This window comes from Erigeron canadensis, chromosome 3 (genome assembly GCF_010389155.1).
Source record: "Erigeron canadensis isolate Cc75 chromosome 3, C_canadensis_v1, whole genome shotgun sequence".
Taxonomy (NCBI): domain Eukaryota; kingdom Viridiplantae; phylum Streptophyta; class Magnoliopsida; order Asterales; family Asteraceae; genus Erigeron; species Erigeron canadensis.
Genome location: NC_057763.1, coordinates 19,979,850 through 19,998,378, shown reverse-complemented (window position 1 = coordinate 19,998,378; position 18,529 = coordinate 19,979,850). Strand labels below are relative to the sequence as shown.

The 18,529-nt window shown below is 27.0% G+C and overlaps 1 protein-coding gene across 1 annotated transcript; it reads right to left on the bottom strand.

Annotated features, from left to right (window-relative positions):
• Nucleotides 1-2,019: 2,019 nt before the first annotated feature.
• On the bottom strand, nucleotides 2,020-15,838 carry LOC122593902 (GDSL esterase/lipase At1g28650-like). The gene is made up of 5 exons (XM_043766357.1): nucleotides 15,538-15,838; nucleotides 5,926-6,150; nucleotides 5,601-5,749; nucleotides 5,239-5,515; nucleotides 2,020-2,543 (listed from the first exon to the last, which is right to left on the bottom strand). The coding sequence occupies exons 1-5, from the start codon at nucleotides 15,791-15,793 to the stop codon at nucleotides 2,242-2,244; spliced, it is 1,209 nt and encodes a 402-aa protein (XP_043622292.1). The 5' UTR covers nucleotides 15,794-15,838; the 3' UTR covers nucleotides 2,020-2,241.
• Nucleotides 15,839-18,529: the final 2,691 nt, after the last annotated feature.

Below are 18,529 nucleotides of genomic sequence, written 5' to 3'. Positions count from 1 at the left end.
TATTATTCCGTAGTTTTTACTTGATAATCTAAATTAAAACTTATGTGTTAACGACTTTTTTGTTTGATTTGCTATAACCTTTTTTATTGGCATCGTTACTTTGTAATACAAATTTTTGTGCAGCATAATTAGTTTTAGATAATCAAAATCCATCATTTTGATATCAATACTTTTAAATGCACAACAATACCTATCTATAAACCATAATGATGCACACAGATATAAGGATTTTTTTTGTTTTGTTATTATCTAAAATCATGTATTTTTGATCCACAATGATTCCAATAATGGAAATAGTAATAATGATGCACGTGCGTTATGGTTATTCTTGTATGTATGAATGTGAATAACGATGCAGTTGCGTTAATAATATTGATACACTAATGTGATTAAATTTGATGCATCATGTTTGAGAAATACTTTATTCACAATGTTTATTCGCTATACATCGAAAAGCATGATGAATCAAATTTAACCAAATTCGTGGATCAATAAAATAACGCAAGTTCATCGTTATTGGCATTTGTATATACGTTCTGTAACGTGAGTGCATCGTTATTTACATTTATACGTTTGTGCATCATTATTTACATTTATATGTCAACATTTGTAACGGTAGACGCTAGTGCATCATTAGTTGATGTTGCATTTAGCAAGTAATCACGGTGCATCAACTTAACACTTCTTCCATTAATCAATCGGAATTACTTTTCTATTGTAAATGAGTTTTCCAAATTCTCATTTTGTAGAGCTTCTATGTAGCGAGTACCATTTGTAACTTTCAATATTTTATGAATAAATTAAGGTAAATCATAGATCTACCCACATTAAAAATAGTGTCAACATATATTTAATCCTTATCAAGAATGGTTGTGATTAATAAAAGGAAAATGATTAATCAACCTAATTGACGTGTCTAAAGATATGTCTAAAACCTTAAGAATTTGACATGTGGATTCCATTAATTCTCTTTCCTAATCTTGCCTCCTGATTTTTCCACATGTCACCATCTTACAATTAGGCACATCTTTAGGTACACCAATTAGGTTGATTTATCATTATCTGTAATAAAAAGCAAGGTGGACATCAAAATAGAAAAAAAAAAAACATACCACTTATACGCGTTGTAAAACTAAATAATTTCAATGCCCCCAAATGCTGTAAGTGTTGAGGTTAACTCAACAACATTTTGTTTTCATTAAATAAAAAATTAGCAATGTTAACTTATAAGTTATAGCAAAGTCGATTATCGCTACACCAATTGTAGCCAATTTCTAAGGATGTACATTTCTATCTTAAACTAACATACGGAGTATTAAATTTGGTTTGAATAAAGAAAAAAGCAATTGCTGGAGCAATATTGAATATAGAATAGAACGTGAAAATAACTTTTGGTCTAATTAATTCAAAGATGAAATTTGTTGAGAAAAAGAAGGAAAACATTCGGTTATGCAAAACCAGTTGTAAAAGATATGTACAAAAATGCCCTTCTGAATTAAATTTCATTCTAACATATAAGAAGTTCTATCATTCTATCGGATTTGTTTTACATTAATGTTTGTTTTATTATTCTAAAACATTAATGTTTGTTCTATATATGGGTAACATTCCGGTGAGAACAGTCTTAAAATAAGAACGGGAGAACACTTAAAAAACATCATTTTGATGCATTAAAAGTCCATAAAACTAACATAGTGCTTAAATAATTATCATTCTTTAAGTATTTAACAACACATTGATCCGTCAAAATCGAAAAAATCACATTTTTTGTTTTGTGCATCCATCTTGGATGCATATTCATCAAAATGATGCATCCAACAGAAAACGTGATTTTCTCGATTTTGACGGTTCAATGTGTTCTTATACACTTAAACAATGATAATTAGTTAAGACTTATGTTAGTTTTATGGACTTTTAATGCATCAAAATGATGTTTTTTAAGTATTCTCACCGTTCTTATTTTAAAACTGTTCTTATTTCATTGTCCATATATATATATATATATTTTACTAAGCAAAATAATAATACAAACTGTACATCCACATGATTAATTAACAATAATGATACAAATTAATAAAAATTTCAAATGAAACGTACGTGAGTCTCCATTAAAAACAAGAGTGAGGATTCCCTCGTGTTAGACGAATCTTAAACTTTTATTAAAATCAAATGTTAAGATTCGAAAAAATATGGTCAAAGTTTGAAACAATGTGAGGAAATCCCCTCCCTAAAAGATATAAATTACGAACCTTTGTATTTGGTGGACTTGAAGCTTTGAATGAAACTGGACGACGAATCATCCGTAGCAAATACAAGAGGTGTGGGGCATAAAGAAGAAAAATGTGGTGTCGTATATTTTCCGTGAAATAAACTATTGTAAATCACTCGATATGCAGCTTCTGTCAAGTGCAATCCATCCCAATTTACATACGTTTCTGGGTGTTCACAAGGTTTCAATGATGGATCCCCACACTGAACAAGAGGATTGTAGTTGTACGGTCCGTCGCCTCCACAACATGCCCTTAGAGCTCCATTTGTGAATCCTGGAGTGTTTTAAAGTTACATCAGAGGAAGGTCTTAATTATTTCTTTATCAACAACAATTAGATATTAAATTGTGTCATCCTCCATTAATTATATGGTATGTGTAGTAGACTTAAGAAAGTGTTCGAACTTAACAAGTCCGAACTCCTGCGTCGTTTATCTTGGGAAAATTCTATATCAAAATGTATTTGAACAGAAAATAATTGTAACTTTGTTAACATAATTTCAATAGTCTTTTAAAGTATATACAAAGTATTCAAAGTCTTTTAAATATAGCTTAATAAGTTATCTACTAATAAACTAAAACAAGATTGATATGTTCTTGAAACAACACGTGGTGTAATCCTTTATCTACACGTTTCCTTTTGATCTATTTTAAATTAGTTTTTTTAATTGTATATAGATTCAATTTTCTTATTAAAAAAACTTCGAATTAAACTCTAACTCTTGTCTTATAGATACAAAATGCATTATAACCTTATTTGATTGATCGTTATCTCACTAATAAAATTGTCTTTTTTTTTTTAATTTTTCAACTCCTATTATTTTTATTACTTATAATACGTTACTAAAATAAAGAATTCAAAAATTTTTACGATCCGAAATCACAAGACTATTTGTTATCATTCACTTTGCTTACAAGTTCCGAATTTGATTTGTTTGTAAAATTTTAAGTTAGCTCCAGAACTAGATTTTAGACCCGTGTCCAACACTAGATACGAGACTTACGACATTATTAAAAATAGATATTAATACATGTAACTCATAAAAGCTTATAAATTCAAAGCTGAAGATATATGTAGATATTATGTGTTTAATTCAAATGTCAAGAATGTTAAGCTAATAAAAAGAAAACTAATGTAAAAAAATAATATTGGAAGCATATACCCTCATTCAGCAGTTGAAAGACCTTTTTATAGACGAACAGTTGAAAGACTTTTTTATAGACGAAATTTATTGTAATGTCTTTTCTCTTCTCATCTACCTTAAAGCCCCTTCTCGACTTAACTCGAGATACTGCGATGTACAATTATTCTTGTGTGAAAGCTGGACTTTGTTGATAGAAACCAATTTTAATAACAATGTAAAATAAATATTTTAGTTATTTGTTTTTTTGTTAATTAAATAAAATTATGTAAAACTAAATGGTGGCATCATCGAGAGTCAATTTAATGAAATTGAGCAATATAATTGGTTAATAAGTCATAATTTCAACTGTCTCTATTAATATTAAAATATTGCAATTAGTCAATTATTATTAAGATCTTGATATATTTACATTAAATTTAATTTATTATATTATATACTAGCATTATACCCGCACGATGCGGCGGCGGTTTGGTCATGACGACGACTGGTAGTGGTGACGACGATCGTGGTGGTGACGAACTATTGTTGGTGATGGTGACGAACAAATGGTCCTAAATTTTTTGATTGAGGATCCAAATTTAGTGTTCAAAAATGGAAACATTAAAACTTTTATTGATTTATAAACTTAATGGATAAATCCCACAGGATTGACCGAAACATGAATAAAAATACAATAACTAATATTTACATTATTATTCATAATTTATGATATATAAAACTGTTAGATTATAACTGATGCAAACATAATATAATAAACATTTTTTTTTATGATATATATTTTTTAATTAAATAATAATATAAAAAAATACTTTTAAAAAAAAACATAAAATAATAAACAATCTTATTTGAAAAATGATAATTATCATTGAATTAATAAAAAAAAATAGTATAAATGTATATATAAACATCTTTATAATCATATAGTATATAGAAAGCTAAATATTAATTATTAGGATTATGATTGATGATTATGATAAGAATTGATGATTAATATCATACATGACAACAAAACTATAACAATTTAAATGGAGAAATAACACCTCGTTAAAAGTCTATTGTGGTAAAAAACTAAAAATGTCAAATAGGAAAAAACATATCATCTCTTAGTTATATAGAGAGATATATAAATGCTCTTTTAACATATGGTTTAAAATACTTTAGGTATGTTTGGCAAAAGTAGCTATAACTTTTAGTTGTAACTGTAAGTTGTAGCGTTTAATCAGAGCGGTTAGCTATATCTTTTATTTTTTAGAATTGTTTGGTATGGTGGTTGTAACTGCAGCTTTAAGAAAAATTTGTGTACTTTTAATGACTAAAAGTTTCATCTAAAAGCTAAAGCTCCTGAAACGCCACTTCAAAAAGCATTTCATTTTGGAGCTTTTTCTTTCAAATAAAAGATAAAACTAGTTGTATCTAAACAAAACTTTTAACACAGTAGGAGTTTTTTGTTCAAAATTAAAAGCTAAATTAAGCTCTCTAACAGCTCTTAAAAAGCGATGGTCAAACATAACCTTTATGTTCCCTAAATAAGAAATTTATGTAAAAATGTTAAATCTTTATTTTCAGAATTTTAGAGATTCTTTAAGTTAAAAATAACCTTTATCCATTTAGTGGTTAAGGAATTTAAATCTCTTGATCCCAATTTAATAAAGTTATCTCTAATTTTAAAGAATCTCAATCTAAAAATCAAGCTCTCCAAACATTTAACAAGGTTTCAAAGTTGAATATCGTCTCAACATGCAACCTATCACAGTGAATAAGTGTAACTAAGTTATATGGAATAATGGAATACTATTTTATTTTTTTTCAACTGTGAAGTGCGTACCGTATTGGAGTGGAGAAAAATAAAACTGCATGGCAGCATTGTAATAATCACCATATATGATGTCAACGTTAGGATGAAGATCACGAAGTTGATTTAAGGCTATTTGGAGCAACTCATTGTGATACTCTGACAACTTGTTTAGCTCGATGATACAACCGGTTGCATTATCGTATTCCACTTTATTAGAGCCATAGTAAATTGCTAAATAGGTCGGCAAACATCCAATAGGTAAGTTTCCGGGAACAACAAATGTTTTCCCCCCTAGCTCAATCAAATCCTGCATATCGATCACATTTACATCAGTTACATTTAATATAATGCGAAAACGAGTGTGTTTAATACTTTTAGAAGAAGATACTAACATTAATTGCCGAAACAATGGTCTTAATAACAAGTGGAACATACGATTTGAGTTCATCGTATGGTTTCCCGGCTACTATTGGATGATTGTAATCGTTGCCTCCGATCTCTCCCATAAGAATTAAAGAACTTCCAAGTAAGTTTTTGCCATCTGAAAGTATATTATTACCCTTTGTTGAAAGTTACACAAAGTGGAAATACCATAATGCCCAACTTTACTCCCTTATAAGAAATACTCATAATACCCATATACCAACATAGGTCTTTATGAAAATATGACATGTGTGTCTAAATATGGCATGCGTAGTTTGGATACAATTTATATACCTGATACAATATTGTTGCAATTAGAAGCTAGCATATCCTTAAACCGTTTTAGCTGAACACCCAAAGAATCATTGGTGTAGGGATTGTAAATTCCTTGAGCTTCATGAAATGATGAATCTAATGCATATGCACCAATTACCGCAAAGTTCACTCCTTGGCCTATCTCCATCACATTGTGTGTCTTCATTCTCTCATATGGTTGTACTCGTAGGCCCAAACTTTCACCTTATAAAAGAACAATAACATATTACTAAATTGAATAAAGAAATGTGCAAGAAACCATAGATTATGTGATCAAGATGGTATTTGATTTCCTATAAAATGTGAAATTACTAAGTATATAAAAAAAATAAAAAAAAAGTAATATAAGGCAACAAAGAAAAATTAAAATTTGGATCCAACTAAATTGTAGATGACTATAGTTAAAATCAAATCGGTCTCCTTTCTATAGATTTTCTATAGATTACAGATAGGGCATATAAGGTGGTAATTAAATCATAAATGATTGACATAAATAATGTAACTTTATGTTTTTCTTTGTACTTTCTATATTTTGTCAGAAGCATGTGGGAAATGTTCTACTGGACGTGTGGACTCTTGATAGTTTTGAAATATTGGTATAGCGAATTTATCCGGTTCAATCCGAGCGTTTTCATTAAAATTATAAAATTAGAAAATATACATGTAATTTTTTTATTAATATATTCTAAATCAATTTGGAGATAATGAGTTGAATAACACAATAATCTTAATATATACTATAAGACAGTTGAACTAATAACTTATTAACCAATCAAATCGCTCAATTTTATCAAATTGACTCTCGCTTATGTCATCATTTAGATAAACTGTAAATTAAAAATCCTAATAATAATTATCCAAATATATTATTATAATATTATTTATATTAATTTGAAAAAAAAGTATCATTAATTTACACTTTTTTGTTTTCCATCAACAATTTACACTTTTTAGCCCTCAACACTTAATCTATATTTATTTTTAACCATCAACTTGAGAGGATTTTTTTAAAATTTTCTTAAAAACGTTACAAAAAGTATTCATATTTTTTTTTAAGTTAAAATTGTCACTCAAATCAAGAGTCCTAATTGTTATCAAAGAAATTGAAAACAATCATAATTGTTATCTAATTATCATAAGACAGATGATTGAAAAAGAACCTGCATCATGACCACATACATATACTTGAATGTCAAGTATAAGATCACAAGTATAGTTATATTTTAACTCTTAACTAAATTTTAATAATAATATTACATTATGAGTATAACTGGTTTCAAAAACTTTTATAATAGAAAAATTATTGTAGCATATGCCTTGTGGAATGACTACGTCAAACAATTCCATCAATATGTCTCAGCTAATAATGATAGTGACGAGCATGCGATTATTGTACTACAACTTGCACATTATAACACTTAGAATCGTATATCTTCAAAATTATAAGATTTTATGAATTAAATGTATGAAGATCTATATATCGTAAACCCCGTGTCCAATGTTGGACATGGATCTAAAATCTAGTTTGTAAATTAAAGTACTCATTGCATTAACAAAATATTAGACAATATAAAATAAATTTCTTTGTTTGCAATAAAAAATTTAGAACTTTAAATAAGCATTTAGTTATCTATTTTTAATTAAAAATGTTGTAAATTATTTATGACATCATAATTAAAATAAAGAATTTTTAAGTAAAATTGTAGACTTGTCACATCATATTTTTTCTAAAAATACTTTTAAAAATACAATTGTCTTTTATTTATTATAGAGAAGAGATAGAGATAGAGATTGCCCGTTAAAAATAAAAGTAAAAGTAAAAATAAAAATTCTTTTAAATTTTATCCACAATTCCACATTAACAGATTTTTCCAAATTTTGCCGATTTGAGATTTTTACTCAAATAGCTCGGTTGTGGATGTGTGCAGACCAAGGCCCAATAGGTATTGTGGGGCCAAAATTTAAGTCCACTGTCGTCTTAGTAACAAACATTGCTTAGTGTCTTTATTTGTTTATAAAAGTTTAAGTCCACTGTCGCTATAGTAACCTATAACGGTGACAGCGTTTCGATTTCACAGGCCAACGATGGACCCATCTTTATTTTTTATACTTTCGTTTCAATATGTTTTGAAATGTTAAGATAAATTATAGAATTTCGTTTTTTTTTAGAAATGTAAGATCATCTGCTCGCAACAAGGGATTCAACTTATGTTGTTTTAAATGGGTCTGCGTTATATATAAAGCCCCTTCATTCTCAATAACTTGTAAGAGAAAAATCTTTAATTTGAATAAAACTTTGCCCCCTTAACAAGACTCAAACCTGGATCTTGCATTACTGAGAGACTTGTCTAAAATACCTTGTAGGCTTGTACCATTGAGCTAATTCTAATTAAATAAATCGATAACATATTAAACAATTATATAATAATATGTTTGAAAATATTTAATACAACCTGATAAAAAATAATATTCAAAAAAATGTAATCGATAAATAAAATAAGGAAAGACTTTGGTCAAAGAAAAATATTATATATAAATTATATTATATATTGGTGGCCTATCGTTAAGGTTATATACTTTGATAAAATCCACCAAAATTAAAATCACACTTTTTACGTTTGTAGGAGTGAATTATTTAGAGGAAAGGGGAGGGGGCGAGAGTCATGGGTTATCCATAGCACGCGTGGTTCGAGCTCCGAATAATACCCAATTAGATGTTATTGTGGTGTCTCTAATACTAACTACTAACTCGTTGTTCAATATATATACATATACATACATATTATATATATATATATATTATGTATGTAATAATTCATTTAATCAAACATTATATATGTATAAAAGAAACTTACAAAGCATATTCTGGACTTATTAGCTAAAAAACTAATTAAAAAATCATAAAGAAAACTAAAATATCAGTTTTGTTTATAAATTTATGAAAATAAGTTATCATCTTGAATTAAACCATATACAATTATATATGAAAAAAATATCATTTTCAAACAAATAGTAGAATGGATATTAAAAAGTTAAAACACAATCAAAATATATATAAGCATAAACCTTACATGAATCAAAATAATAATCGTTTTATGATAGATTTTTTATTATTATTTTTTCTCTCATTTCTCGTTTTTTTTACGAAAAAATGATTAGAATATATTTATATGAGATAATTATTAAAATTTCAAAAAAACCTCATACATTAAAAGAATGAATTTATTTTAAAATAACTTATACAATAAGAGAATAAGTTTTATTGTTATGATATGTACCTTATAGGTTGTATTTTAGATAATTTATTAATAAACAGTTTTATTTTTAATTGTAGGAGAGATAAAGTGAAAAATATAATTTTAAGGAGTTTTTCAAGCTCCTATATTAATTATAGGATAAATATGATATTTGTTGTTTCTATAATTAAATAAGTGGTGTTTAACTTACATCAAACCCATATTATTGTTTATATATATATATATATATATATTTTACAATTGCTAGATTATATAAAATCGATTTTACTGGGTGAGTTTTCATGGTAAAAACTCTAAATCTAATAATTTGAGTAAGTTATTTTATTCGTCTCTAAAGTTGTTATGATTTTTACTTTCAACCATTTAAGTGAAAAAATTATCAATTTTCACTTTAAAATTTATAATAAAAAAAAAACAATTGCAATCGTGGTCCTTCCCTAGATATAAAGATTTAGAAAGTGACCAAATCCGGGGATTAAAAAACAAGACATCAAAAAGGAAAACATATATATATATAACCCTCAAAAGAACTTTTAATCGATAAATGCACACTAAAAAATGAGAAAATGTCACAAATGGTCCATGTGGTTTGCCACTTTAGCATTTTACCCACTATGCTTTTTTTCCGTTGCAAATGGACCTTGACTTTTTCATTTTCGTTGCCAATATATATATATATATATATTTGCATAACTTTTAAAAAATCAATTATATTGAATGTAAGTGTACGATTAGAATATTATACAGTTAAATATGTCAACTTTATTCAATAACTATTATTTAGGCGTATTCGATTGACGGATAGTTTCAAAATATATATATCAAATAATAAATAACAAAACAGGTAAAAAGTAACAAAACATGAACAAAACAAATTTAATAAAATAAACCTTTTTGTAATAGAAAAACAAGCCATAATCAAACTAAAATTGATAACAAACTCAATTAAAAGCGATAAAAAATAATAATAACATAACAATTCAATATCAATTAATAAACAAACACGAACAAGAAATCAAAAAAAAAAAATTTAAGTGATAGGAAAAAGCCGTATTTTTTTTTTGTTGAGAAATTTACTGAACTTGATTTGCTTATTAAAGATAGAAAGGAAAAGAATAATATGAATGATAATGATTAATGAAAATTTAGGTTGTTTGTATAATAACTAATTGTGAGAGTTTTAAGGATATTATACATCTTTGAAATTTAAAAATATTTGTTTTGATAGAAAAAAAAATTATTATAGAGTTTTAAATATGATTATCTATATAATAAGCAAATGAAAAAGAAAAAAAAATCTAGAAAGAATAAGAGAGCTCTGGAGTTAGGAGAGAGGTTTAGGCATAAAAAACTTTTAAGGGTGTCAAGTGTATCCCTAACTCTTTCTTTTAGTTATGAGTTAGTATGTGAGTACTGTGGAAGAACCCTATTAATAAACTTTTAGCATTATATGATATATTATATTTTATTATATTAAAGTATTATTTCTTTAATAATTTATCGACTAATCACAACTTTCGATTACTTTAAGTTGAATATTGCTTTTAATTTTGATTTTAACTTAATTTTTTTTGTGTTCCATGACTTCCATCACAAGATTACATTATTTATCCAACAATTTCAACATAATTAATAAAAAATAATAGTTAATATATATCCAATAATATAAAAGCTAATATATATCTTAATAGGACATTTTATTATACAAATATAAAACTAATTAGATAAAAAAAAAATTAATGTAAATATAGATTTTAAAAGTAATTGTCATGACACAATACATATATAACGAGAACAAAGCATGTAAGAATATAGTATTTATAGGAAATACATAAAACATTATTATATTTTAATCAAAATATTTATAATATGTTTTATCTGAAAATAAAATATTATTCATAATAGTGTAAAATAAGAAAGTAATACACATGATAATAAATCAAATAAAATTATAGGTACCTATTATAATTTTTTAATATTCCAATATCGTTAAGTGTGTCACAATCTACAACTTTGATAAACATATTATACGAGTAATTTTTAATATTCAAAAATCGTTAAGCATGTTACAGTAAACTATTTCGATGAAAATATTTTTAAAAAATGTATTTCAATATAAAAACTGAAAATCTTTATATATAGATCAGTTTTTTCTTATTAAAAATAATAAATTAAATTTTAAAAATCATTGTAAATTAACAGTGAATAACATCGTAAGCTCCCTGTAAAATTTAGCTGAATATTATATACTGTGAAGTGTCACGTCACCTAATTATGGGGATGTTATTGTTACCTTCTCTCCCAATCGTGTATCATATATGGTCCACATTTTAAGCAAGATGGTTCACACAATTTCTGTATTAATTACGATCGGACCTATCGACTTTTTCCTTATATAATTTATTTGACAAAAAATATATGTGTTCCATATATAGTTATTTGACATGAAGTATATAAATTAAAATATCTCTCTACATGTGATTCATATCTTATATAACGAGATGGATACCCGCGTAATACAGCGTTGGTGACTGCAACAGGTGGTGGTGATGGTGACAGTGGTGGCTACAATGTGGTTATTAATTTAAAAGTAAATGATAGTGTTGTTATTTTATGGTTAAGGGATGTATCTCTTGTAAATAATTTTATTAAGAGTATTATAGAGATATTAGGTGTAAATATTTAAATTAATAAATAATGAAGATAGATAGTCTGGATAAATATGGTTGAAAATTTTTTTCGAGATATATTGGGTAGATTTAGTAGGTAAGTTTAAGAATGTGTTGAAAATTAAGAGTATTTTGGATATTTTAAAGGTAGAAAGTTGAAAAGAGTGAATTGTAGTTCATTTTAGGGATAATTGCAGAAAATAGAAATAAACTTTAATCGATTTCACGAAATTAGCAATATCCTTTGAGAAATTTACTTTTTAGAAATCATCTTTTGTTTATTAGCAGAAAAAGTAACATCTGACTTGGTAACCTGCTGATGTGTCAGTTTGACTTTTAATTCACGAAATTAGAAATGAACTTTGGATGAATTCACAGAATTAGTAATGTTTTTATTTTAATTAATAATAATAATAATAATAATAATAATAATAATAATAATAATAACAACAACAATAATAATAATAATAATAACAAGCACTTTTATAAATAGTAAAAATAATAATACAATTAATAATTACTTTATATTTTAAAAATAAATCTAATAGATAAATTAACATTTGATATATATTTAGCATTATATAGTTTCAGTCATTTAATCATCTCCATCTAATATACATATAATATCTGTAAGTCTCAACTTAAGAGATGATATTAATTGAAAACACTTTTATGTCGATGGCGAGATTACTTTGCAATATAAACACTACCAAGTTCTTGGAAAAATTACTTATGGTGACAATAAGTAAATTACAATGCAATATGTAAATACATTAAAGTAAATATGGTGAGACCAAGTTGTAATTTTTCAAGTGTATTTTATTTATTGATGTCTAAATAAAATACAAGGTTGTTGCGGAACCAAAATAATACAAAGATGTAAATATCCTAACAACCTATGAAATACAATTGATCTATACTTGGAAATTCTCTTTGTCAATCGAAACACTTAAAGTTTTGAAATATTCTTTTTTGCGATTGAGAGAATATTGCACAAGTCCACCAAGAATATGCAAAGTCTGAATATGCAAAAGTGGTTTCTTGGTTGTGCAAAGACCTTTATTTATAGGCAAAGTTGGTATTGGGATTCCAACTTCGCCGCCTAAATATGGTTACTAGCATTTAAAGATTCAATTTGAAATCCTTTGAAAATGCTGGATAAAGTAAGGCATAAAGTCAATTTATCAACCTACTTTATGCACTTTTGTACTTTAATCAAAGACAATTGATAATGTTAGGATAAAGGTGCATAAAGTAAAAAGGTTTTATTATTATTATTATTATTATTATTAATATTATTATTATTATTATTATTTTTTATCATTATCATTATTATTACTTAAAATAATAACATTGCTAATTATGTGAATTTATCCAAACTTCATTTCTAATTTCGTGAATTAAAAATTAAACTGTCACGTCAGCAGATTATCAGGTCAGATGTTACTTTTTCTACTAATAAACAAAAGATGATTTCTAAAAAGTAAATTTTTCAAAGAATATTGTTAATTTTATGAAATCGAGTAAAGTTCATTTCTATTTTCTGCAGTTAATTTCTAATAGAGTTTGATATGATAGATATATACGTAACGACCTAATTGCAGGCCCGACTATAGGGTGCTGGGGAGCCCGACCCACCTCTTTGTAAGGGCCCATAATTTTTTTAAAGATTTATATATATATATATATATATATATATGTAATTTCGAGTAAAATGTCTACTACGTTTACTTTGTTATATGGCTTAATGTAAACTAAAAATAAAATAAAAGCCCATGTACTTATGTACCTGATATGGCGACATCCTCTTGGCCTACTATTTACAAATTGTCACAAACTCACATTTTAAATAGGGAAAATATCCGTACTGCATATTTTACTTAAGCTTAGATATTGTCACATTAAAAAAAGTTACATATTAAACCTTTGAATTTAATAAACATACATAACCCCCCCCCTAAATTTTACATAAACTCCTCCTGAATTTTACATAATCACCCCCTGCTTTACCTAAGATAGGTACTACATGCTTTACCTAACCTTTCCCCTTTCAAATAATATATAAAATTAATTAAAATCCCTATTAGCCTTTTGTCAAATTCACTTTGAAGCAGAATCTCTGTTCTTTTCATTTCAAAGGGTATGGTTTCAACTTTTCATTCTTCAATATTTTGTGTAATTATATTTTAATTATCTACTGATTTAGGAGAGCCTATATTTCTTTTTCTTCTTTTTTATTCTAATAAAAAAAAAAGAAATCGCTAGATTAAGAAAACCTATAGTTTAGTTAAATTTTTGTTAATTAATTGATATTTGAATTGTTAAATATTATCGTCATACAATTATTTATATAATGAGTGTTAATTTTTATTGTTTTTAATATGTCTAAAAGATATTTATCTGATAGTTAAAAGCGAAAAAAGAGAAAAATTAAAGAAGAGTTTATAAAGTCTCAAACGAAGGCTTTAAATAAATTTATCCAAAAACATCCTAATCATTGTGTTCTAATGCTAATGAACAAAATAATGTGAATGCTAATGTTGAAAATGTTGATGTTAATAATGTTGATGCAAATGTGGAAGATGTTTTTGTCATACTTTGTTTGTATTGTCGAAAAAACTTATCGTTTTTATTTTTTACTATTAACTTAGCTATTTTAGAGGCTCACCTTTTATTCTCGAGCCAGGACACGAAAGTTTTTTACATTCTTAGAGACGACACTGCCTAATTGATCTTAACCTATTGAAAGACCACCTGTTAACTTATATATTATTGGTCAACTATTGCTCACCGTTTGTCTAGTAAAGTAGTAATTAACTTGAGAGACCTTTTTTGACCTTCCATCCATCGTAGTGACATATTAGAAGTGACGCAAAATGTTTTGCGTATAGTATATTAATAACATAATTACATCCGAATTGAATGAAAAAAATTTAAAAAGTAAAAATGAAATAAAACCGAAATATATATTGATACTCTAGGATGAGGATTCCCTCAAGTTGTGATACCAACTTGAATCAAGTTAGAAAAATTATGGTCATTGGATTAAAATTAAGGGTTAAGATTTAATGATCATTATTAAATCGTGACCTTTGATTTTAATCTAACGGCTATGATTCTTCTAACTTTACCCATCAAGTTGTTTCAACTTGAGGGGATCTCCTTCCGATACTCTGAGGTTGTTTTTGAAATGATCAGTAAAGCATAAATATTGATCAGGTTCACATAATTAGCATGATTATTAACCAAATAAGTCACACCCAATCACTTCATAGAAGGATTGACACGTGAGTCTTGGAATGAGAGCTTTAATTAGCTTGGGAGACTCAGATTCAAGTCTTAGCAGACATCAAGTTTATCATTAATTGTTCGTAATGTCGATCTACGGGGGAAGGGTTACCCGGATCGTGAGACTAACTGGCCTTGCTCCATCTGGCTGGGCAGGGCCAGGTGACGGTAGTCTTTAGCCATTGGGTTACCCGAACAGTATCCGGGCTTAAAGTGTTTAGTTGGCCTTTACAAAAAACAAAATGACACACATTTTACTTGAACCATAAGGTTTTTGTTTCATAGTGGTATATAATATACCACAAGCTCGTTTGTACTATCCCTTGCAAAGTTATATATATAGCTAGGATGAGTAAGTAAGAGAGTTGTTGTCTTACCGATGAAATCAATGATGAGGCGGCCATTGGAGCACCGGCCGGTGACTTTGTGGAAGAAGGTCTCTCCATAAGGCGGAAAAAAGAAATGGGGTGGTTGTGACTCGGAGTTAGAAACAGATTGTCTCAAATTTCCGGTATCGGCTAAAGAGTCACCAAAACTTATAATAGATTTAAAACACCCATTGGCATGCGAAGTACCTGTCCATATTAGCAAGTAACATAATAATATCGGAATAACAAACGATGAAATAGCCATACAAGAGGTTGTGTTTAAGAAAACAGAGGTTTATTTTGTTCAATTCGGTGGGAGGTTGAGGTATTTATATTTGGAAAGGAAAAGGTCATACTAAGAATTTGTGGTTATAAAGAAAGAGATTTTTTAGTCACGCTGCTTGGAGCTTGAGAATTAACTTCAATATTGTGTATATATGTTGTGTGATATAAGCTTAGAGCCGGTTATAACTTATTACTAGACTTAAAAGCCGTGAAAACGCGGGTTTATACGATAGATTTATTTTTATAAACTAGTCAATTAACCCGGGTTCAACCCGGACTTATAAATAAAACTTTTGTAATATTAAGTTATGTCGATATTTAAGAACTATGAGATAGTTCAACTATATTCATAATCTCGAAATAGTATATCGTATATTTCTGAATGTATATTTAGTTTATTAACCTGCATAATATGCAGGTAATTTAAAAATTTATTATGATAAAACAATTTATATGATGAAAAAATTAAAAGACCATGTATAAAATATTAGAGTTTTCAAAGGAAAACAAAAACTTATTTTTTTTTTTATATATAGTAAAGAGCATCATAAATAACAAAAATAAAAATTATATAAACTTAAAGAATGAAAGTGCTTATAATATCATAAGAAAATTAAACAAAAAAAACTTAAGTTTAAAAAGAATTTATAGATGACAATTAAGCTATTTTAATTTTTTTTTAAATGATAATTTTATAACAATTGTTTTATTATTTAATATAGACGGGCTGATTGATAATATTAAGACGAAAATAGATGGTGATATTATATTTAAAAATTGACATATAGTCGTTTAAAAAAAATTTAGATAATTAAATTTTATTTTATATTGGACTTAAGCTAAAAATGAAAGATATATCAAAATCTATTAAAAAATAATTTAAACTTTTTATAGAATGATGTCTTAAATCAAGAAAATAAAAAAGATATAATCGATAGAAATAAATGTAATAATGACAACTAAGCATTATTTAAAAAATCATGATGTCATTAGAATTTTATTTTATTTATATATGAGATGTTTAAACAGTTCATATATGTATTAGTAAAATAAAGCATTTCCTTTTGGGATTAATATTTTATCTTTACACGAATTGTCATAGTGTGTAGCGAACTTCAATCTCGTGCATTGTATGTAATAAACTTTCACCTCTCGTGCATTGTATGTATCCGAGTATATGTGATTACCATATAAGTTGTCACTTGTAAGACTTTTATTGGTCGAATACATACAATACACATAATTTGAAAATTCATTATATACAATACACAAGATTTAAGTTCGATACACATTATAACAATTTCGTGTACTGTTATTTACACTAACCCCTTTCTTTTTTTAATCAGGAATTGGATAGTTGTTTTAATGTGGGTCAAATGATGTTGATAAAAATTGTATAATGAGAATCACGTTCTAAATAAATTATTCAACAAATCAATAACATCATTTATTTAAATTAAATATATCTTAATTTATTTGATAGAATCTTTATTTAGTATTTTGATATTGTTGAGAAGATTATATATTACTAAAAAGTACATTAGGTCGGTTGAAACGAAATACACGCCAAAGTTTTCACCATCCAAGTTGACCATTAAAAAATAAATAATGATAAATTAAATAATGATAAATTAACTTAATTAAAATATAGTATGACAAACTAACTTAATCAAATGATGATACATGAAAAAAATTAAAAGTTAAAATTAAGAAAGAGATTTGAAATTCACGTGTCAAACTTTTTAAAATTGTAGGTTGACTTTTTAGGCTCAAATATATCACACTCCCACCATGGCACCATCCACACACCTCCATTTTAGTATCTAAAATCAATTACACAATGATATAATACCAATACATGGATACAATCAACCATGAGAAATGGAGGGCTCTAAAATCTTACCTCAAAATCTAACCCGTTGTCTTTCAAAATATTAAGGTCTCTGTCGACTCAAGACATCATCATTCTTCTTGCTCACTGTCATATTAGCTTTTCTCCTCTAAAATCACCTCTTACTCACTCACTACCAAACCTACATTTTTCTCATCTCTTCCACAACTTATAATAAAACATTATATTAATAAAAATGCAATAACTAATAAAAAATAAATCATTACATAATTAAATATGTTAAGATTTTATTAAAAAAAAAAACATCATATTTATAAAAATTATGAAAAAATGTTAACTTATAAACTTCTAGGGACTAAAGCTGATAACTCTTAAAACTTATAGGGACTAAATCTGATAATTTCTAATATTTGGATATGTATTCCTCAATATGCTCCTCCTGCAGCTTTATATACAGTAATAATAATATATACAATGTGTATATGTATATATGGATCGGTAGTAAAATGAAAAAAAACCTTTTTCAATTCAAAGATTTTGGATCCCACACATATGCAACCACTTGTCCCCCCCTCCCCCCTTCCACCCATCAACCTTGCCCCATCGACGAAGCCAACGACACACTCCTGCCAACGGACTCCTCATCGACGAGCTCCACGAAACCTTTGTCGAAGAGCCGTTGGCATTGGCCTAGTGCAACAAAAAAACTTAGTAAATTTTGGACCGTCAGTTTCGGGACATAGGTTTATAAAATAAAGAAGTTAATAACGATATGCATATTGGATATAAAAAAACTAAAACATGGGCATTGCTACCTCTTTGACAACCTAATTTGCAACCTCATAGTTGCCTTTGGAATATGTA